Source organism: Heteronotia binoei, chromosome 12 (genome assembly GCF_032191835.1).
Source record: "Heteronotia binoei isolate CCM8104 ecotype False Entrance Well chromosome 12, APGP_CSIRO_Hbin_v1, whole genome shotgun sequence".
In the NCBI taxonomy this organism is placed as follows: domain Eukaryota; kingdom Metazoa; phylum Chordata; class Lepidosauria; order Squamata; family Gekkonidae; genus Heteronotia; species Heteronotia binoei.
The window spans coordinates 79,549,059-79,570,749 of record NC_083234.1 but is presented as its reverse complement, the minus strand read 5'-3'; the positions used below and the strand labels follow the sequence as shown (position 1 = coordinate 79,570,749).

The 21,691-nt window shown below is 49.7% G+C and overlaps 1 protein-coding gene across 1 annotated transcript in view; it reads left to right on the top strand.

The window, feature by feature from the left end:
• Positions 1 to 21,336, top strand: part of SARDH (sarcosine dehydrogenase) — a 96,696-nt gene extending 75,360 nt beyond the window's left edge. Inside the window, exons 18-21 of the mRNA XM_060251052.1 lie at positions 13,222 to 13,384; positions 14,455 to 14,623; positions 15,995 to 16,130; positions 20,390 to 21,336. Coding sequence (XP_060107035.1) covers positions 13,222 to 13,384; positions 14,455 to 14,623; positions 15,995 to 16,130; positions 20,390 to 20,515 — 594 coding nt within the window. The 3' untranslated portion in view covers positions 20,516 to 21,336. The remainder of the gene's footprint in view (positions 1 to 13,221; positions 13,385 to 14,454; positions 14,624 to 15,994; positions 16,131 to 20,389) is intronic.
• The last annotated feature ends 355 nt before the right edge of the window (positions 21,337 to 21,691 follow it).

The following is a 21,691-nucleotide window of genomic DNA, read 5'->3' as shown; positions in this document are numbered from 1 at the left end:
TATGCATGTCTGTAGACACTGACCTGAGAGCTTGGCAAGACATTTGGAGAGAAAGGCCCTTGTGGGTCTTTTAAAAATTATTTCTTCCTGGATCCTAACTAGTCCACCCAATTCCCACAGTTTGGAGCAGAGTGTTTGCATAGTGAAGCTTATTGTCATAAAACAGCCCCCCAAATGCATCTGCACCCTTGGAAGGGCTTCTTTCCAGATTGCGTTATCTTCCTTTACTGTGGAACTCTCATTTTGTCTCCCTGCTTTCCTTTAGGGCTTAATTTAAAGCAGGTCTCAGTTCCAGATTCCAGTGAATTCCAGCAATAGCCGTAGTTTTTGCTGGATTCTCTAGGCCGAGTAAAATTGGACCCAGTTTGAGCAGGCAGCTGGATGATCCGTCTATCAGAGAGGGGCCTGAGGAGACAGACTGAGAGAGGATTTCCTGGCTCTGGAACGAGAGTCCGTTGAAATCCCTGCCCCATCAGTCCTCCTTCATGCACCAGGCATGGGCAAGACTGTCTCAGGGCTCTCGGAAGTCAAATGAAGCCAGCTTCTTGACATTATGTATGTATGTATTTATATAGTATATAACAAATATATGTACCGTATTTTTCACACCATAAGGCGCTCCGGAGGATAGGACGCACCTTCCTCCTGGGGGGCGATCCACTGCCTCTTCCTCCGATCCGGCGCTTCCCCCGCGCCTGCTTGCCTGGCTCCATCTTCTTCAGGCAAGCACTGGGATCGCTCCACGTGGCCCCAGCGCTTTGCGAGCACCGGCTGTGACGAGGGCAGCGTGCTTCCTACTTCCCTGTGTGCCTGCCTTCAGCTGTGATGTTCTCCGGTGGTCTGGACAGTGGGTCGGTCCGACTACTGGGTATAGGCTCCTCCTCCATGTCACAGGGTCGGGTGCTCCAAACGATCCGGAGGGGGAGTGGCCTATACCACCCTGAGCGCGCCAGTTTTTCTCCCGGCCCTGCACAGGCAGGACGGTATTTTCTCCAAGCGCTTGTTTAAAGCGCAGAAGATCCGGTTTTTTGAAAATCTAACTCCACAGCAAGCAGAAGAGAGAGCTTGCAGAAAGAGCGTTGGGATTGTTCCCCACAACGCCGGCGGTGGGCAGGCTGCCTTGCCTCCTCTGTGTCACGGAGCGAGCAGCAGAGCCCCGCAGCGCTTCGTTCCCGTGCAGACGCGCTCGGAACGAAGCGGGAAGCAAAGAGGCGGCCTTCAGACTGGCGGCGTGCAAGCTGCCGTGCCTCGTAGGGGTCCCCGGAGCGGACGGCAGAGCCCCGCAGCGCTTCGTTCCCGCGCAGACGCGCTCGGAACGAAGCGGGAAGTAAAGAAGCGGCCGTTGGAGCAGCAGCACGGTAAGTCGCCCTGCGACGTTAGGGCTGCGCGCGAGGCTGCAGGGAATCGTCCCCAGCCTGCTTTTATGTTCCCCTTCGGTTTGCCTTGCCGTGTAGGCTTGGCTAAGGAGGGGGAGAGGGGACCTTGCAGGGGTTATTCCCTTAAGGAGCTCAAGGCCCGTTAGAGGGCACCACGGAGGCATATTGCCCTCCATTTTGAGTCTTCCCGCCCTTTATTTAGTACAATTGCATTCCTTCCCTTATAGGGAGGCTAGAGGCAACAAAATGGCGGCTAGCTCCCACAGCTCACCCAGCGAGTTCAACCTACCCCCTTTGTCAGGGGCTCTAACTCCACAGCAAGAGGCCCAGAATCTTGACCTCACTGGAGAGGATGCCAAGACCAATTTAATCCATTGGCTTAAGAAGGAATTATTAAAGGAGTTGGGACAGGACTTGCGCCAGCAGCTGGACCTCCCTGCTCCCCTTCAACCAAAAAGGAAGGATGGCAGGAAAAGAGACAGAGATCCTAGTCCCAGTGACCCTATGGAAGGGCGTGCTAAGTCCAAGCCTCCTTTGGGTTTGGAATCCCCACTCATGAGTTCTGCTGAGGAATCAGAGGGATCTGAACCTCAATCAGACAAAGAAGAAGGCGAGCTGTCAGATGAAGAGGAGCAGAACGACACTGTTCAATCTCGGCTATTCCCTTCTGAGTACTATTCAAAACTGCTCCCCAAAGTATTGCGGACCCTCAACTTTGTAGTTACCCCTAAAGAGAATGAGGAGTTGGATCCTGACCTCCCCACGGGTTCAGGGGAGATGATGCCAAAGTTGAGCAGTGCTCAGACAGGGGTTCCTTTGCCTGCGGCCTTTTTTGCCTTGGTCAAGGCGGAATGGGAACGCCCGTCCAAACCTAAAGCCAACCAACAGATTCTCTCCAAACTTTACTCTCTTATTCCACAGGCTACTAAGAGATTAAAGTTACCAGCAGTGGATGACCCTGTTACCAGCCTGATTTCCAATTCGGTCCTTCCCATGGATTCAGATGGTTTACCCAGGGATCCATGCGATAGGAGGATTGAGCAGGCTTTACGCAAAGAGTTTGAGGCGACTTCTTGGGCCATCAAAGCAGCTACCACGTCTTCATTGTTTGCTAGAGCAATGTGCACGTGGTCTAACAATTTAGCAGCAGCAGATAGCGGAGCCCCTAAGGAGTTCAAAGATGAACTCAAAAAGATTGCCTTGTCAGCTGCCTTTGTGGCAGACAGCTCATTAGACACCATGCAATTGGCGGCCAGAGCCATGGCATGCGGGGTAGCAGCCAGACGCAATATTTGGTTGCGTAATTGGGAGGTGGATACTGCAGCCCAGGCCAGGGTTGCAGCGGTGCCTTTTAAAGGAACATTGTTGTTCGGAGAGGGCTTAGACAAATATCTAGTAGAGAACAAGGATAAAAAGAAGGTTTTACCTTCCAAAGGCAAGGAGACGAAACAGAGAAAGCCCTTTCTTTCCTTTCGAGGTTCAAAGAAACCAGCCAGGCCAGGTTCCTTTCGCCCATTCCGAGGAAAGTGGCAGCAGAAGGGGCGTGATTCTAAGCCCTACTATTCTGGGAAGTCAGATCAGGGCCCCAAAAACCCCTCCAAGAAAGGAGGATCCCAGTGACTATGCCCCGCCCCAACTAACAAGCAAAATAGGGGGTCGTTTATCCCTTTTCTCAGATGTCTGGCACCAATCGATTCAGGACAAGTGGGTTCTAGAAGTTGTGGAACAGGGTTACGCCTTGGAATTCCACTCTCTGCCCCCCAACCATTTTCGTTGGGTTCCCCGAAAAAAAGAGTTATCTGCTCACAGAGCTATGTTGTCGGCCATTCACCACCTGGTGAATATAGGGGCGGTAGAGACTGTCCCGGTAACCCAACAGGGGGTGGGGGTTTATTCTGTAATATTCTTGGTCCCGAAAAAGAACGGGGAATTCAGAACCATCCTGGATCTGAAATGGCTCAACAAGTTCATTTTGACAAAGCATTTCAAAATGGAAACACTTCGCTCAGTACTACTAGCCATTCAGCCTCAGGACTTCCTGGCTTCCTTGGATCTATCAGAGGCCTACTTGCATGTTCCCATTCGGGAATTGCACAGAAGGTTTCTTCGTTTCTCTTACGGAGGGAAACATTTTCAATACCGAGCCTTGCCGTTCGGCCTGAAGTCTTTACCCAGAGTATTCACCAAGGTTCTGGTGACCCTGGTGGCGGAGCTAAGGCTTCAGGGCGTGGCTATCTTTCCTTATCTGGACGACATTTTGGTGAAGGCAGGGTCCTACCAGCAGTGCCTGGAGGGCATGCAACAGACAGTGGCCATGCTACGCTCTCACGGGTTTGTGGTAAACCTAGCGAAAAGCAATCTTCTTCCCTCCCAGAGATTAATACATCTGGGAGTGGAGATAGATACAACCTTGGACAGATTCTTCCTGACTACAGAGAGACGGGAAAAATTTTACCTTTTGTTGCAATGGGTTCTGCAGCAACGCAGGGTGTCGGCTATGGTCCTAGCACAGTTATTGGGGATGATGGTATCCTTTCAGGAGTTTTCTGCCTTGGGCCAGATTTCATACCCGTCCCCTACAGTTCTTTCTCCGTCCATTTCAGGAGATGATAGGGAACAAGATTTCCAAACTGGTGACATTATCGAAGGAGTTGATTCTACAATTACAGTGGTGGGTGAGCCTGGGCCTATTCATTCCAGGTCATCCACTCCGCGAGCCACAGAGGGTTTGCATGACCACGGATGCCAGTCTATGGGGCTGGGGGGCTCATTCACAGGACCAGATGGTCCAGGGTCAATGGGAGCCCCACGAGATGAAGCGCAGTATCAACTTTCTGGAACTCAGAGCGATTCGGCTGGGATTGCAACGGTTGCAGACGGTTCTGAAGGGCTGCCATGTGTTGGTGAAAACGGACAATTCAACTGCCAAGGCCTATGTGAATCGGCAGGGGGGAACCAGGGTGAAATCCCTTCATGCCGAAGCGAAGGTACTCTTCGAGTGGGCCGAAGTCAATCTTCTGTCGATCAAAGCGGTGCATGTTCCAGGGAAGGACAATCTATTAGCGGATTGGCTCAGCAGACACTGGCTGGACCAAACGGAATGGATGTTGCACAGGGACATATTCCGTCTTATAGTGGACAGGTACGGCCCAGTGGCCGTGGACTTGTTTGCCACAGCGGAAAATTGTCAAGTGGACAGGTTTTTTGCCAAAAGCAGAGACATAAGAGCGGAAGACACCGATGCCCTCAGTGCCGCATGGCCAGCGGGTCTATTGTATGCATTTCCCCCCCTTCCTCTGTTACCCAGGGTGATTCAGAGGGTGATAGTTCTAAGGGCAGAAATGGTGTTGGTGGCTCCATTTTGGCCAAGGCGGTCATGGTTCCAGGAGCTGCTGAGGTTATCGATTCAACCTCCTTGGCGGCTGCCGAGGAGGGAAGACCTTCTATCCCAGGGCAACATTTTTCATCCTCAACCAGATATGTTACAGCTGACAGTTTGGAAGTTGAGCGGTTGCACCTCAGGGAGTTAGGATATGGTACTAGAGTGGTGGATACTATGCTGGCGTCCCGCAAAGGTTCTACCAATAGGATCTATAATACCACCTGGAAGGTTTTTTCGGCATGGTCTATCCAGAGAGGGTGGGATCCTATGAAGGTTAAAATTAAGGGGATCCTTGGTTTCCTACAGGAAGGGGCGGACAAGAGGCTTTCCACTAGCACGCTTAGGCGTCAGGTAGCGGCCATTTCATCTATTCAGGGGGTGCGAGGGCGTAAATCCCTGTCAGCACACCCACACATTAGGCGGTTCTTGAAGGGTACCGCTCTTCTTAAGCCTCCACAGATGCATAGGTTCCCTTCCTGGAAGTTGAATGTGGTTCTGAATGCTCCGTGCGGGTGACCCTTTGAGCCTATGGCTTCATGTGGGCTTAAGGAGCTGACTCTTAAAACAATTTTTCTGGTGGGTATCACTACGGCACGAAGAGTGTCCGAATTGAGGGCCCTGTCAGTGGACAAGGAGCTTTGTGTTTTTCATAATGAAAAGGTGGTTCTACGGCCAGACCCATCTTTTATTCCCAAAGTTAATTCTGTTTTTCATAGGTCCCAGGAGTTGGTTCTGCCAAATTTTTGTCCCAACCCCCAGTCCCCCAAGGAACGGGAGTTGCACTGTCTAGATGTTCGAAGGGCACTCAGTTTTTATATTGAGCGCACAAAAGACTGGAGGAGATCGGATGCCTTATTTGTCTCCTTTAGTAAAAAGTCTCTGGGACGGCAGGTTTCCACTTCTTCTTTGAGCAGATGGTTACGGGAATGTATTATTTTGGCCTACAAGGCACAAGGTCAAACCCCTCCAGATGGGATTACGGCTCATTCTCTGAGGGGTGCTGCAACTTCAGCCGTGTATCGGTCTTTTCCATCCTTAGAGGCTGTTTGTAAGGCAGCGACTTGGAAGTCGGTTCACACCTTTACCAGGCATTATAAGGTAGACAAGTGGGCTTCGGCGGAAGCAGCCTTTGGGAGGCGTGTGTTGCAGCATGCACTCTAAATAGGGAAGCCGGTCCCGCCCTGGGATGTTCAGCTTGGTTACGTCCCAGTAGTCGGACTGACCCACTGTCCAGACCACCGGAGAACGGAAGATTGGTATCACTTACCGTGAAGCTTCCTTCTCGGTGGACTGGCAGTGGGTCGGTCCGGCCCGCCCGTTGAGGTTGAGCGGCTTCCTGGGTTTTGGATGTGGATTCTGGTGCACTTGTGCTTCCCTGTGGGGACGATAGTGCCTTTGTTTTCTGGACAATGACTGTTTTTTCAATCTGCCATTCTGTGTGGTTTGTTGAGCTGTAATAAACTAATCTTCTTATTTATTCGTCTCTGTACGTGAATGGGGAGGTGGTAAATTTTCTTATTAGGGGGAGGCGGCTTGGATACAACTGGCGCGCTCAGGGTGGTATAGGCCACTCCCCCTCCGGATCGTTTGGAGCACCCGACCCTGTGACATGGAGGAGGAGCCTATACCCAGTAGTCGGACCGACCCACTGCCAGTCCACCGAGAAGGAAGCTTCACGGTAAGTGATACCAATCTTCCGTTTAAAGCAAGCGCTGGGATCGGAGGGGGGAAGGAGCGATCACCCACTGCCTGGTCCTTTTAGCTGGAGATGCTGCCGGGGATCTGAAACTGGGACTTCCGGCATGCTAGACAGATGCTGCTCTTTCTGCTGAGCCACAGCCTTTCCCCATCTCGATTAGCCCTTCTTTGGAACATGACTGCTGGTCCTTTGAGTCCAGGACTGTGGCTGGCAGTGCTGCTGACTGAGCATATCATTTATGTATTTAAGCATTGTATGACTGCATTTCCCCCTAGAGGGACCCAAGGCAGTTTAAGGGGGGTGGGGAGATAACAAAAACATACGCGCACAAAGGAAAACAAATCTGGGCTAGTCTGGATTCTCCCAGCCTGTGAGTCACAAGCCGAATCCCTTTAGCTCTTGCAGAAGGAAGGCCTTGGACCTCTGAGCCCGCAGAAGTCCAAGGCTAAATACCTGCAGAAAGAGAAGAGAGGAAACTGCTCAGCTGCTGCTTGCTTGCTGTCAGTGGGATCACCCTTGTCCCCAGGCATCTTCCCCACCAGCTCTGGACCTCCTGCATGCCAACCATGTGCTCAACCAATAAGCTGATTAAAAGCTGAAGCCTCCCCACTTTTCTTCTATATTTTCCTTTTTAGCTTTAGACCTAGTGGTTACTGCCCCCACCAGGTGATGGGGTGATATAATAGAATCAATAACTTCTTCCCTCTGGCTATTGTGTTGGGGAAGTCAAGACAAAGCATCTGCTAAAAAGTTTTTGGAGCCCGGAATGTGCTTGAGAGTAAAATCAAATTTGGCAAAAAATCTTGCCCACCAAATTTGTATCTGTCAGTTTTCAACGTCCCAAGAGTGCCTCTAAATTCTTATGATCTGTCCAAATTTCAAAAGGGACCCTGGCTCCCTCTAACGAAGACCTCCAGGTTTTTAAGGCAAACGTTACGGCAAATGCCTCCTTGTCCCACACAGACCAATTCCGCTGTTCCAAGGAGAATTTCTTGGAGATGTATGCACAGGGTCGTAGTCTCCCTTCGTCATCTGGTTGCATCAGAATGGCTCCTACAGCAACATCGGAGGCGTCACATTGAACCACAAAGGGTCGTAATTCATTTGGGTGGCTAAAAATGGGTTCACTAATAAATAGTCTTTTCAGTTTATTAAACACCTCCTGACGTTTGGCTGTCCATTCCAATTTTGCCCCTGGTCTCTGCTTCCGGGCCTTCCCCTTTTGTTTTGAGGAGGTCTGTTAAGGGTCTCATGGTGTGTGCAAATCCCTGAATGAAATTACGGTAAAAATTTGCAAAACCGAGGAAAGATTGGAGCTGTCTACGTGTCCTCAGGGGTTCCCAATCTAGTACTGCTTGGATCTTGGCAGGGTCCATGGCTGACCCCTTCCCGAATACTCTGTACCCTAGAGGGGGTTAGATAAAAATATGGAGCAGAGGTCCATCAGTGGCTATTAGCCACAGTGTGTGTGTATATATATATATATGTGTGTGTGTGTGTGTATAAAAATTTTTTGGCCACTGTGTGATACAGAGTGTTGGACTGGATGGGCCATTGGCCTGATCCAACATGGCTTCTCTTATGTTCTTATGTGACACAGTGTTGGACTGGATGGGCCACTGGCCTGATCCAACAAGGCTTCTCTTATGTTCTTATGTGACACAGAGTGTTGGGCTGGATGGGCCACTGGCCTGATCCAACATGGCTTCTCTTATGTTCTTATGTGACACAGTGTTGGACTGGATGGGCCACTGGCCTGATCCAACATGGCTTCTCTTGTGTTCTTATGTGACACAGAGTGTTGGGCTGGATGGGCCACTGGCCTGATCCAACAGGGCTTCTCTTATGTTCTTATGTGACACAGAGTGTTGGACTGGATGGGCCATTGGCCTGATCCAACATGGCTTCTCTTATGTTCTTATGACATCTCGCTTGACTCATCTATGATGATGGTCTCTTCATCCATGGAAGTAGCGGTCACGGTGCTCCCTTTCACTGATTCTTTAGGACGACTCATGGTCTTTATTGACACCAGTGCGCTGGGCTTCGGAGTAAGGGGGGGCCTCGAGGTCGCTCCGGGCAGTTAGCAGCCAGATGGTTCACGTCCCCACATTGGAAGCAACGTTGCGGGGTAGTCGGTTTGTTGGCTACCCCCAGGGGGTTAACTTTTTTTCCTTCTGGCTTTGCTCCCGACCAAGACTCACGTCCGCCCTTACTTCCTTGCTGCTGTTGCCGTTGCAGGGCCACTCTCTTCATGTTGGTTTCTACCTCACCAGCTAGTTGTACCTATCCCACCAGTGTGGTGGGACGAGCTTGTTGCAGCGCTCGATCCAACACGCTTGCATTCAGGGGGCCCTCTGGAACTGCTCGATTTTCATCAGCTCGTTCCATGCCTAGACATTGGTCGTATTTGTCCGAAATTTTGCCGCATACTCACGCACCGACTTCGACCCCTGTTGCATGTCTCGCAGTGCTGTCAGCGCTCGAGTTTCTTGGAGTGGGTCTTCGTACTGCGTGAGTAAGGCTTGAACGAAGTCAGCCACTGTGTCCAATTCGGGGCTTCTGGTCTCATATAGACTCATGTACCATCATTTGGCGACCCCTTTCAGCTTCGACCCCAGGTAGTCTACTCGGCTGAATTCACCAGGGAAGGTGTTCCCCCAGTAGTGCATGTAGCTATTGGCTTGGATAGAGAAGTACTCCACCTCCTCGGGACGTCGAATGTCGCGTCCAACTCTCTTCCCCAGCCATAATCTCGGGGGACTGGTGGTGGCGGCATCGGCGGTGCTGCAGGTTGTCTCGCCAGTGGGGGTATTGGTGCTCCCCTCGGATCTGCAGGTCGCAGTACCCTATTGAGCTGCCTGCTAATCTCTTGCGCCATGAAGGTGGCGTTGGCTTGTATCTTGTCCCTCAAGCCCCTCGCCATGTCAGCCATCTCATTTCTCACCTTTTGGAGTATTCCTTGATCATCGGGTTTGGGTTCTTCCCCTCTCCTTCGAGGCCTGGTTGCTCAGGAGCTTCACCTTCCTCCCCCTCCTCAGATTGGGGTTCCTCCCACGCCCTACCACCGATGACTCATGCCCCTTCTCGAGCACCTTCTTGCCTGCTCTCCCCGATCATTACTCTCACCTGATGGGAGTGTCGTGTTAGGATAGCTTACCTCCGAGCTGTGGTGGAAATTCACGGTTCCCAATTTCAGGGGGTGACAAAGAGTTGTTGAATGTGCAGAGGAGATCCTCGCCCCGCAGCTCTGCGGGCATCTAGTATGTGCCACGGAGGAGTCCGCACTTCGGCTTCGTCCTCTCTGCTTTCGCCTCGTCTTCTCTCTGGGGGAGTGGGGAATTCACTGTTATCCAGAGCTCTCTCCGCCATATGATCAGAAAGTTGCCAGTTCAGTTAAATTTCTAATAGGATCACTTCCAAAATGTCAAGCATCGGTATTTCGAATAACCAAGCAGTTGTTTGATACAAAGACTCATTTATTGATAATTCGGTACTTGCTCAAGGTGCAATACCTTGGAAGTGATACAAAGTTTCACACGGTATAGATTCTTAAAGGCTACATCAATGGCAATAGGATAGATAGCTTCAAACCATAACATACAGATGTAAATTGCAACAGATGTTCAAAGAGTATTACCAACTACCATTATGTGGTTATAACTTCTCCCGGTTCCCAGACATTCCTGCTTTTCTGATAAGATGTATGAATGGGAACTGTTCGGGGGAGGCGCCTTTCTTCTATCATCAAGGTTACTTGCATATTCTAAATCTTCTACTCAGGGGTGAGAAGGGAAGGAGAGGAGAGGAAGGGGGGGGGGAACAAGCTTTGAAATGCAACTAAGAAAGAGAATGATTTTAGGGCAGAGAGGAAATGATTCCCAATACCTATATTGATTTAGTACACAGAAATAGCATGCTTGACACCTAGATCTATTTAGATTGGCAATGGCTTTCCAGTGTAATATAACCCTTTGGCTGTGGGTTCCCAGTCTGGAGTACTCACTAGGTACCAGTTTTAAGGTCCATCCAGCAGAGACATACTGGCTGAAAGCATCAATCCTTTCCTTGCAAGGTCACACAAGTGAAGCAAGGAACAGCTTCTCATTGGCCATATAAATGCTGAAAAGTGAAACTGAGTTTCACTCCATTAAAATATATTGCAGCACAGACAAAGCTGCAAGGAAAACATGGAATGGATTTTCCATTAAGGTCTCTGCACCCAGATAGATACTCCCAGAGGAGTCTGTCTGGGCAAACAGATCTTAATGGAAAGCCCATTCTGCATTTGCTTTGCAAGCCCAGAAGAGCTTCCTGCTGCATTCAGCAAAGACATATGAACATATGAAGCTGCCTTATACTGAATCAGACCCTTGGTCCATCAAAGTCAGTATTGTCTTCTCAGACTGGCAGCGGCTCTCCAGGGTCTCAAGACAAGGCAGAAGGAGCTGGGAATTTGGGCAGCCTGCCAGCTTCAAAGGGTGAGGACAAGAAGGGGGAGAAAAGAGCCCCATGGGCCTGATGGAAGCTCTGAGTGGGTCGTTTTGGCCCACAGGATGGACATTTGACACCCCTACTCTAAACAAAGACAGGAAGAAGAAACCCAAAATGCCTAACTGCAAAGTATCAGGTAACATCACTTAACTATGAATTTATCGGTAGCCAGGCTAAAGGTCACTTCATTATGCATAGGACTTCCTTTCCTGTGGCGGGAGCTAACTAAAGTTAAATAACTAACAACCAGCAGGCATAATCAAACAGGTTAACTCTTTCATGATGTCAGGTGTTGAACTTGCAAATACTCCAACAATATTGTGGGGGGAGGCCCCTTTTCATGTGCCTGGAGGAGGATTATTTCCTCCGTCCATCTTTTGGATCTTTTGAGTATGTAGGGAAGTTGTAGCAGACTTGAGAGACACTTTGAGAGCTCATGCCGAGATCTCCCAGTCGGAGGCGGGGGGGGGGGGGGGCGAGGGATGTTTGTTTTGTCTCCAAATCTGCAGGGAACTGAGGCAGGCTGTGGAGGGTTGAGGGAAGCCGGAACTGATGCTGCCTTCCTCATCTTGCTTTGATGCCACTTCTTAGTGCCCTGATTTGAATAGCTATTCTCAGTTATGAGGCATGAACATTTCATCTGCCTAATGAAGATTAACATGCCATGTCATGTTCAATGAACATCTCCAGAGGGGGATTGGAAGGAGCAGAGCTGATGGTTCAGTTCCTCTGAGCTCCACGCAGAAGACGGGCTGAGGTGCCCCCCTTGCGACGGTGTAATTGTCGTGTGCTGTTGCATTCCAGAGGTTTGGGTCTTGAGGCTGTGAAACAGATCTGCTATTTTAAAATCTCTCCCATGGGGGACATCAAATATACATAAGAGCTAAGCAGGAGGTGGAGAGGAGAGTGTGCTCTGTCCAATTGCGTTAGCTCAGCCGCACCGGAAGAACACCGGCAGGCAGGCAGCCTGTGCAGCAGAGGAGAAGGGGAGAGGGACAGGAATTCTACTCAGGGTATGTTGGCTCCCTTGTCTTTTTATGTTGGCTTCTCTGGGATTTAGAAGGGTGAGACTGTAGAGTGCCAGCCGAAGCCCTGCACAGTGAAACAAAAAGGCAAAAGTCAACTCCCTGTTTCAGAGACCATTTAAATTTTGACAGCAGAACAGACAATGGAAGGGGGAATGGGCCATGAGGAACCAGGTGTGGTTTAATTCCCTGCCAGGGGGGCTTTGCAGAGGGGTTGCAGGAAGAGAGAGAAACAGGTGATGCAAGGTGGGTGTTGGCAAGGACAATTGCAGGCAGAAGGGGTAGCAAACCAGCTGGAGCATTCAACACAGTTGGACCCAATTAATGAAGAGCATTCAACACAGTTGGACCCAATTAATGAAGAGGACTGAAGGCAGAAATAAAGGCAGAAATGGGGGGCAGAGAGTCAAGCAAGGCTGTTATTCACTCTCGTCTGTGCTAGTCATGCCATGCCTGGATGCCCGTGTCTAGTTTCAGGGACCAAGGCAAAGACTTGTTCTTTGCTCTCCAGCATGCAAGACCAGACTTAATGGGCTTAAATTACAGGGGAATAAATTGCAATTGAACATTAGCAGAACCATGCTAACAGGAGGAATGGTGTGACAAAGAAATCCATTGCCTTGGGTGGTGGGCTCTTGCATGCTGGAGGTCTTCCAGAAGGAGGAGGTCCACTGAGGATACTGGAGTTCAGGAACTCCTGCACTATTGGGCAGGAGGTGTCAAGTCTGAGTATAACTCTGGCTCAACCAGAGAGCATGCTGGGTAGAACCAAAGTAGAACCAAATGCTGCTAGGGCCTCTCCACTGTTCCCCCTCCCTTTCCTTAGAAGCTCTCCCTGCTTTGAAATGGTGATGTGTGAAAAGTCTTATCTGAACCTTCTCAGCCCAGGCCTGTGGGAGCCGTAGGAGCCGAGTAAAACATCAAGGCCACTACGCCTAATCAACATGAGAATGTACTGGTAACATCTATGTGTGAATGTCCCCTGCACAATTCCCCTGCCCGTAGGAATGCTTTTGAAGTGATCTTTATATGCAATGTATTTACTGTATGGTTTTAGTCTCTTCAAACCCTGGCTCAGGCCACAAGTATCCAGTATCAATAAACTAGCTTCTTTGTATCCACATCAACTCCTTATTGAATCTGCAGACTTGACAGGAGGCTGGATCGACTAGATAGCTTATTAGACCACTTCCAAGGGCATGGTTCTTTAACTCTTTCTTTTCTCTGGTCTCCTTTATCTCTCAGGTCCGAGCCATGAGGCTGTCGTTTGTTGGAGAGATGGGCTGGGAGCTTCATGTGCCCAGGAAGGACTGTGTGAGGGTCTACCGGTCTGTCATGAAAGCTGGTGCCAAGTATGGCATCACCAATGCTGGCTACAGGGCCATTGATTCCCTCAGCATTGAAAAAGGTTTGTCCAAGTCCTTGTTTGGTTTGCAAGAATGGCTTGGAGACTGACTACTATGAAGCATCCCCAGATCCTCCACATGAGAGGCTAGAGAAGCTCCAAGGATCTGGCTTATTTCCATCTTATAGCTGCCATTCTTACATGTTCTGTTGCTTCTGCAAGGAGGGTCAGAGAATGCCTGATTCTTGGTGGGGGCAAAGTTCCTGCATGCCGAGAGCTTTGATTCCACCGTCATAGTTTCCATGTGCCCTGAAATCCTTTTTAAATGCCTGTCTTCTTGGCCTGTATAACTCTGAGAGCTAATCTCCTCCTTTTGTCAGTCTTTCTTAGTTTTATGGCAATCATAGATCAGCCAGTAGCAACATAATCAGGTCAGCAATGCATAAAAGGAAATATGTACACAAAATTTGACTACCTTGACGTTGGTTTCCTTGGAGTCAGATGAAAGGAGAAAGGACATATAAAATATGCTGGATCTGCCTGATCTTATAAAATAAAAAACACCATGGCAGATCTTCAGCTGTTTCAACCACGCTGGAATGACAAGGACAAGTTCCCTAAGAACAGAGGGTATGTGAGTGTCTCCCTGCCAGAAGAGCTACAGGCGAAGACATTCAGGGGAGCCAAAGGGAAGGTTCTTGAGTATTTAATGAATTCTAAGGCAGAAAGCTATTCTGCTAGGATTTTTTTTTTTTGCTGAGGTTCCCTGCTGTTGGATAGGTTTGAGCCTCTTCTCTGTTAGCTTGGAGGGCTGGATCCCAAATGCATTGTTTATTTTATTTTATTCTTTTTCCTCCTCAAAGCCCAAGGTGCTGTAGGGCCGTGGAAGCCCACAAAGTTGTGACTTCTCCGCAACAGCTCTCATCCATCCTGAATAGAAAATGGGTGTAAGACTCAGTGAAGTCCATTCAAGCGGGTTGAAATTTAGCTTGAGCCAAAAACCTATTGCTTGGAGCTCTTCCTCCATTATCAGGAAACTTCTGCTGGTAGATTCTCCGTGCTATTCCCCAGGCCCAACCTGTGGCTTGCCTTTCCTGAGATTAGACATTACCAGCTGTTGTGTTTCTTGGCAGGCTACAGACACTGGCATGCAGACCTTCGGCCCGATGACACTCCCCTGGAAGCTGGCCTGGCCTTTACATGCAAACTCAAAACTGACATCCCTTTCCTCGGACGGGAAGCCATAGAGGCTCAGAAAACCGCTGGCCTATTCCGCCGCCTGGTCTGCTTCACTGTTGATGAGTGAGTAGCAAGCTGCAGAGACCAGGTCGGTGGGGCTTGGGCGCTTTGGCAATCTGGATGGAACTGGTTGGCATTCATACAGCAAAAGGCCACCTCAATGGAGTTGTGGCCCCCCAATAATTTCCTGAGTGGGTTTTGGTTTCTTGGGCTGCAGTCAGACAACAGACTTTGTGCAATCTGGCCCTGTCTCTAATTCGGGGGAGGGGGGCAGGGGGCGTAACAAAGAGTTTTGATCAGACATCCTACCATAACCCAGTTCAGCATGCGCTCACTCCATGGTTGATTGATCAGGTTACTGCTGTGTGGCAACCACAGAGTGGGGAGTCAGGCAGGTTGTTTTCATTGCTTGCCTTGTGAACATGTGCAGAAGCATTTATGGGAAGCAGCACTTCAAACTCCTGGCAGGATGGTGGCTGGTAGCTGGAGGGGGCTGCTGGGATATATAGTTCAAGGGGGCGGAGTCTTTTGACACTGCGCCTTGGAGGTGTTCCTAAGAAAACCATCGTGTTGAGAGCTCCCAAGAGAGACACAGAGAGAGAGAGATTTCTGTAAACTGTAAATAGTAGCAGTGATTGATGGCCCAGGGGTGACTATGTGCATGTTCCTGCCTGATCAAAAAAAAGGGAAAGAGGAAACAGAAAGGAAGGTTCACAGCTTCAGTTGGCAACAAGGGAGTTCAGACAGCCAGAAATGCAGGGTGAAAGCCCTGACATTCATAAGGACTGGACTTCCCCTGGAGCCTCATAACTCTGCTTCGAAGGCAGGTCAAAACGGGGTGCCAACAATGGGGTGTTGCTGTCTGATCATGCACTTTAAATCCAGAAGGGAACAGCAATGACTCCTGATCAAAGTGTTCGTCTGGCCACAGCTCTGGATGCCTAAACGCTGCTTCCGGTTTGATATCTTCAGAGGGTGGAGCTCTGTTGGTCTGCAGCAGAGCAGTTAGGTTTGAGTCCAGGAGCACCTGAGAGACATCCTTACAAGCCTTCTTTACAACACCTCCCCCCTTCTGACCAGGAGAAAAGGATGCCGAGGTCTCCACTTCTGCTCTGCTGTGCTGTCGAAGGGAGCCCTGGCTCTTGAAAGCTCCCGCCCTGAAACTCCTGCTGGTCTCTGAGGAGCTCCTTGACTCCAGTCTCCCTGTCCGATTTCTGCACTTGATGTCCTGTGACATTTGGAAGGACCTGAGGGTTAGAATTCAACAGCATCCAGCCATTACCCGCTGGCGTGCTTCAGGGCTTCCTTGCCAGCCCTCTCTGGTGTCTGCTGTGCAGCAGTGCTTCTCAGCAGACCCCATGGATGAAGGGCAAGCAGGGGCATATTCTTTGCCACCTTAGGAGGTCTGAGATTTGCTTTGCTGGTATTCTTCAGGAAGGTGCCCATGTTTGGACTGGAGGCCATCTGGAGAAATGGCAAAGTCATCGGACACATCCGGAGGGCTGAGTTTGGACACGCTCTTGACAAGACCATTGCGTATGGATACATCCGGAATCCTGAGGGAGAGCCGGTGAGTGTGGGGAACTCCCAACTACCGGGGTGTCCTGTGTCAGGCTCAGATGAAGGGGTGAGCCTGCCTGGGCATGTGGGGGGGGGGGGGACGGGGTCTGTGTGGTCAGGTGTGTGTCAGAGTGGCCTCCTGGCATTTGGATCTCTGGGAGGCTTCGATGCGGGGTGATGATGCCTCATGGCCTGTCTTACCCACATGCAAAGACACACTTCATGCATCATGTTTTTAAGGTGCAAAATGGGTTTTAGATGCATGTTAAAATGCAGTGTGTTCATATGACTGTGACACATAACCACAGGTCAGCTGCTCCCCCAGCATGTCTCAGGGAGTACAGCCCCAGTTGGAGCACCCTCAGATACCCATCCCCAATCCTCCCTCTTCCTTTCTAGCTCTGCCTCTTATATACAGGTCCTCTGTGTGTGTGTGTGTGTGTCATGCACTGATGCTTCTGGAGGCTGGATTCTTGCCAGTGCAGTTGCAGGGAGATCTTTTCTGAAGAGTCACCTGTTTCGGTCCCAGCAGCCTTGTGTTCTGATGGGAATACTCCCAAAAGCTCTCATTTGGAGGACTACAATAGTCTGAAGAGCTCCTTTGGGGAAGCTGGCCAAAGAAATTTGAAGCCAGAGCACCACCCCACCTTTCCCCCCAAAGTTGATCACGGAGACTGCTTCTCTAGGGTTGGGTTTGGATGACCCAAAAGTGAGGGCCATGTTAATGCTGGCACCTGCACTCTGGAACATCCTGCCCAGTGAAGCTTATTGGGCAGTCTCTGTTGAGCATGTTAGGAAACTCTTGCTCCAGCAATTGACTCATCTTTATTCTCCTTTCTTTTAAAAAACAGTTTCAAGTATTTTTAGCTACATTTTGGTTTACATTTTATTCTTATCGTGGTTGTTTTAAATATCATTATGAGCTGGTTAGAGCAGGCTATATAATGCAGTAGAATTTGTTTTTTTAAATAAAAAGAGGACATGTGGATTGTGGATCAGAGCCCTGAGACCCACAAGCTGCCCCCGGTTTCCTTTAGGGAGAGGCAGGGGCAGATTCCAGCACTGGGATGACCTTGGCAGTTCTCAGCCGAGGGCTTTCCCCCATTCCCATGCGCTGCACTCCGTCCTTCCTGGCTGCTTTTGCTGGCATCTAGCAATGTGACAGGCAGCCTGGAGCAGGGAGGGAACGTCTTGCATCAAAGGGGTGGAAGAGAAATTTCTCAGCAGTTCCCTTTGGAGCAGATGGAGGAGCCCTCCAGGATGTGTGTCTCTGCTCCAGGAGCCCAGGATGTGTGTCTCTGCTCAAGAGGGTGGCGAGGTTATGAAATGATGTTGTGACGTCACCCTGCCATGGGCTCATTAGCTTTGCTATTCAGTTGGCCCAGCCCTGCTGTGATGTTAGGACTCTCCATTTGGCACGGATTGATCACCTGAGGAATCAGTTAAGTTGGAGTCTTTTCAAATTGCCAGATCCTCAGTAGACAATAAACCTTTTCCCCATCACGAGGAGTAATGAAGCAAAGGTAGTGTGAATCCTCTTAACAGTGAATGATGACTTTGTTTTATTAAGCTGTAAGTTACTTTTTGCTTTTTGCAGTATTTCAAAAAGGCTCCTCTGTTGCCTCTGTACAAATATTCTAGGGCGGCGTTTCCCATCTACAGGGACTGGGAACTGGGCCACAGAAGCCACAATGTGACGTCCCGCTGCCGGGCAGAGCTCAGCAGACCCTGCCGCTTTCGCCCGGCGGCCTGTGTATATTTTTCTCTCTGTATATTTGTTTCCAACTATTTCCCCCTCCCTCCCTCCCTTTCATTTATTCTTTTTTTCTTTCTGTCAGTCAGTCTTTCTTTTTCCCTGTCTATTTGCTTTATTTCCCACTCTCTCCCTCTTTCTTTCTTTTGCCCTTCCTTCCTTCCTTCCTTCCTTCCTTCCTTCCTTCCTTCCTTCCTTCCTTCCTTCCTTCCTTCCTTCCTTCCTTCCTTCCTTCCTTCCTTCCTTCCTTCCTTCCTTCCTTCCTTCCTTCCTTGCCATTACTAATCTGAGTAGACTCTGGGGGGGGGGGGGAGGGAAGAAGCTTGAAACGCCCTACCATTTCATGTTTTCCCAGACTGCCATTTCATGTTTCTCTGTCTCTCTGTCTCTGTCCCTCTCTCTCTCTCTCTCTCTCTCTCTCTCTGTGGAGTTTGGGAAACCCTGTTCTAGGTTACAGGGGCCAGGGGGGGGGGGTGTTATGGTCATTCCAGGTGGCCCCAGTCCTTTTTGTGTGATGTGGCATCTTATATACATAGACCTCCAATGTGGGTAGGATCCAATTTTTATAGTGTCTGCAGTGCGCAGTGGAGGTTCATAGCCAAGGAGATGTCCCATCTGCAAACATGATGGTATCCCGCATGTAGGTGCTGCAGGGAGCGGCTGATTGGGCAGGATCTCATGTACACCCCGTGTGTTTCTTGGAACACCTGAAGGAGAAGAGCAGTCCTGTTAGATCCATCATATTAAAGGTCCATCTTGCCTGGTGTCCCATTTCCAGCAGGAGCCAACCGGAGGCATTTAAGAAGGTTCCAAGCAGGGCATGCCTGTGAGAGACTTCTCCGCTGCTTGTGCCTGGCAGCTGGTGGTTGAAGGCAGACTGACTCTGAATGTGGAAATGCCTTTTAGCTAACTGCTCTATCCTCCTTGAATTTTTCTGTACCTTTTAAAAGCTTTATACACTTATGAATTCCATCTAAAGTTGCGAATGAATGATGCATTGAACCACAGAAGGTCATGTAATTTATACATTAAAATACATAAATCAGTTAATTGTTAGATTGATTAGTTCGAGGACAGAGGATTAATCAAGTCATATTGTCCTGTGAGTAGTTAGCCCTTTTCCCCACGGGCTGACATGGTGGGCAGGAAAGTTGCAGGAGGGCCGACTTCCCCAGCCTCCACTTGGTTTATTTCAGGAAAACAAGCAGTCAGCCACCTGCCTGCACAAGCACCGCTCCTTTCCCTCATTTTCTGACACCCACACACAAATATTCTGGATGTGACAGAAGCACAGAGTTATTTGCCAGTCAGGAGCTCCCCCCCACCCCCAAGCCTTCACTCCCCATTCAAGCCTCACTAGGCAGGGCCGTCTCTTCCAAGCAGGGCCCAAATCCTGCAGTGCCACGCTGGGGCTTTTGTCGTCTCCAGGGGCACCCGCTCCACCAGGCCCCACAGAAGGGCATGCACCAGATGTTGAGTGAGAGGGGGTGGTTCTTTCCAGCTTGGCATAATTACTGGCCTGATTTGCATGTGAATTGCAACCCGGAGAGAGCAGGGAGCCTGTTTGGTGGTGGAGGCTTGTGAGGAGGCCTTTGAAGATGTAGGGAGGCTGTTCACAAAGCTGAGACCCTGGAGGTGGGAGGCCAGTGGGAACACCAGCTCAGGGGAAAGCAAACGCCTTCCTATGAATCAAGAAAGAGCAAGTAGCAGAAAGCTGTTTTATAGCTGTGATGCACTCAGCCAGCCAGTTTTTCACCCGCAGGGCCCGTTTCCCATTTGTAGCTGAAGGATTTGTGCTCTAATGGAGGGAGCAGCTTGGCAGGATCACTCCCTCTAATTTGTTTCCAGCCATGGGAGAAGGAGAAGACTGGGAAATGGCCCTGGAGGTAGCATTTGTGGAAGTGTTTAGTAAGGATGCCATGTCAGTTTCTGCATTCTCTGACCAGGAAGGAAGGAAGGATGCTCAGATGCTTCAATTAGTGAAGCAGTTCTGTTGCATGCAGAGTTCATTCTTCTTCCTGCTGAATCCCACACCAGGGTTAGGAGGGTTCTGGAGCCTGTATAGATTGTGCTGCTCTTTTGCCTGATTTTTGCATAACTTATTCTGCAACACTGACTACTCCATGTAAGTTTTCCTGTTTGGCCTGTGATGGAAAGGGCCAAGAAGCTGCAAAGGGCACAGGAGCCTCATTCTCTGGCCACTGGAGAGCTTACTCAGCTGCCTCTCTGACTTCCATCTGGCATTGGCCATACATTTTCAAGCATTTCTCTGCAACCTGCTCTTTTAGAAACAGGGAAGCTTGGATTCCCAGTCCAGCTCTGTCCTGTGCCCAGTACCTTAGTCTATGCTTGATCTGCACACCTGCAGAATTCTGGAATGCTCACAAGTCTGTTTGTTCTTGAGATGTTTGGGCAAGGAAAGGCAGGTGAGGCCCATTTTCTTCTGCTGATGAGAAGTGACATAAATGCACAAGTCTCCTGTTTATTGAGACCAATCTGCCTTGTCTCCTCTTTAGGTCACCACAGAGTTTGTGAAAGAGGCTGAATATTCCCTGGAAAGAATGGGAGTGCGCTATCTAGCCAAAGCCCACACCAAGTCACCTTTTGACCCAGAGAACAAGAGAGTGAAAGGGATATACTGAGAAAGGGAATGAACACACATCTTCAGGGCCATTGAGAAAGGGCGGATGAATTGACCACAGCCACAGAAGATCAAGACGGGGGACAAGCACAGAAAATTAGCGGGATCTCCATTAGGTCTTCTTTCTTTGTTCTTGTGTGAGGATAAGATGGCTGGGCAATTTTCACAAGAGCCTGAACTTTTAAGACTTCCTGGATCAGGCTGTGGTCCAACTGGTTTCCAGCAGCAGGAAGACAGATGCATTCCTCCAGCATCCACGACACAGAGGTAAACTACTAGGGTTGTCAACCTCCAGGTGTTGGCTGGAGCTCCCCTGGGATTACAACTGATCTCCGGATGGCAAAGATCAGTTCACCTGAAGAAAATGGCCGCTTTGGAAGATGGACTCTGTGTTGTTATACCCCACTGAAATTCCTTCCCAAATCCTGCCTTAGAATCATAGAGTTGGAAGGGACCTCCAGGGTCATCTAATCCAACTCCCTGCACAATGCAGGAAACTCACAAATACCTTGAGCCTTCCTCAAGCTCGATCCCCTAAACCTCCAGATATTCCCCAACCCAGCCCTAGCAACCCTATGCACTGCCCGTGAACAGAGAGGTTCCATTTAGTCTCATAGGAGCTCTTGCTGTTCATGATAACAACAATTGGAAGGGAACGGCATCAGCTGCCTCCCTGCCCTTGACGTTCTCTCCTTAACAGCACTGCTATGAAAGTCAGCACTGTCACCCAATGAAAGAGTCCCAACTCCGTTAATCATGTAATCGATTGACTGAAGCTGTATGGTTGCTTATGAATAAAGTAGTCCTGTCTGAAGAAAAAAATGTCGTAGCTTTGGAGTGATACATGTCTGAAAGTCTTGTGTGAAAGAGGCATTCCCAGTTGAATCAAGTAGAGCAGGGGTCCCCAACCCCTGGGCTGTGGACCGGTACCAGTCTGTGGCCTGTTAGCAACCGGGCCTTGAGTTGTAATAGCAGCAAACGTGGACTATTGCACCCTTCTTAAATCTTCATTCGCGAAGCCAAGCCGAGAGAGAGAGAGAATAATAAGAAGAAGAAGACAACAACATTGGATTTATATCCCACCCTCCACTCCAAATCTCAGAGTCTCAGAGTGGCTCACAATCTCCTTTACCTTCCTCCCCCACAACGGACACCCTGTGAGGTGGGTGGAGCTGAG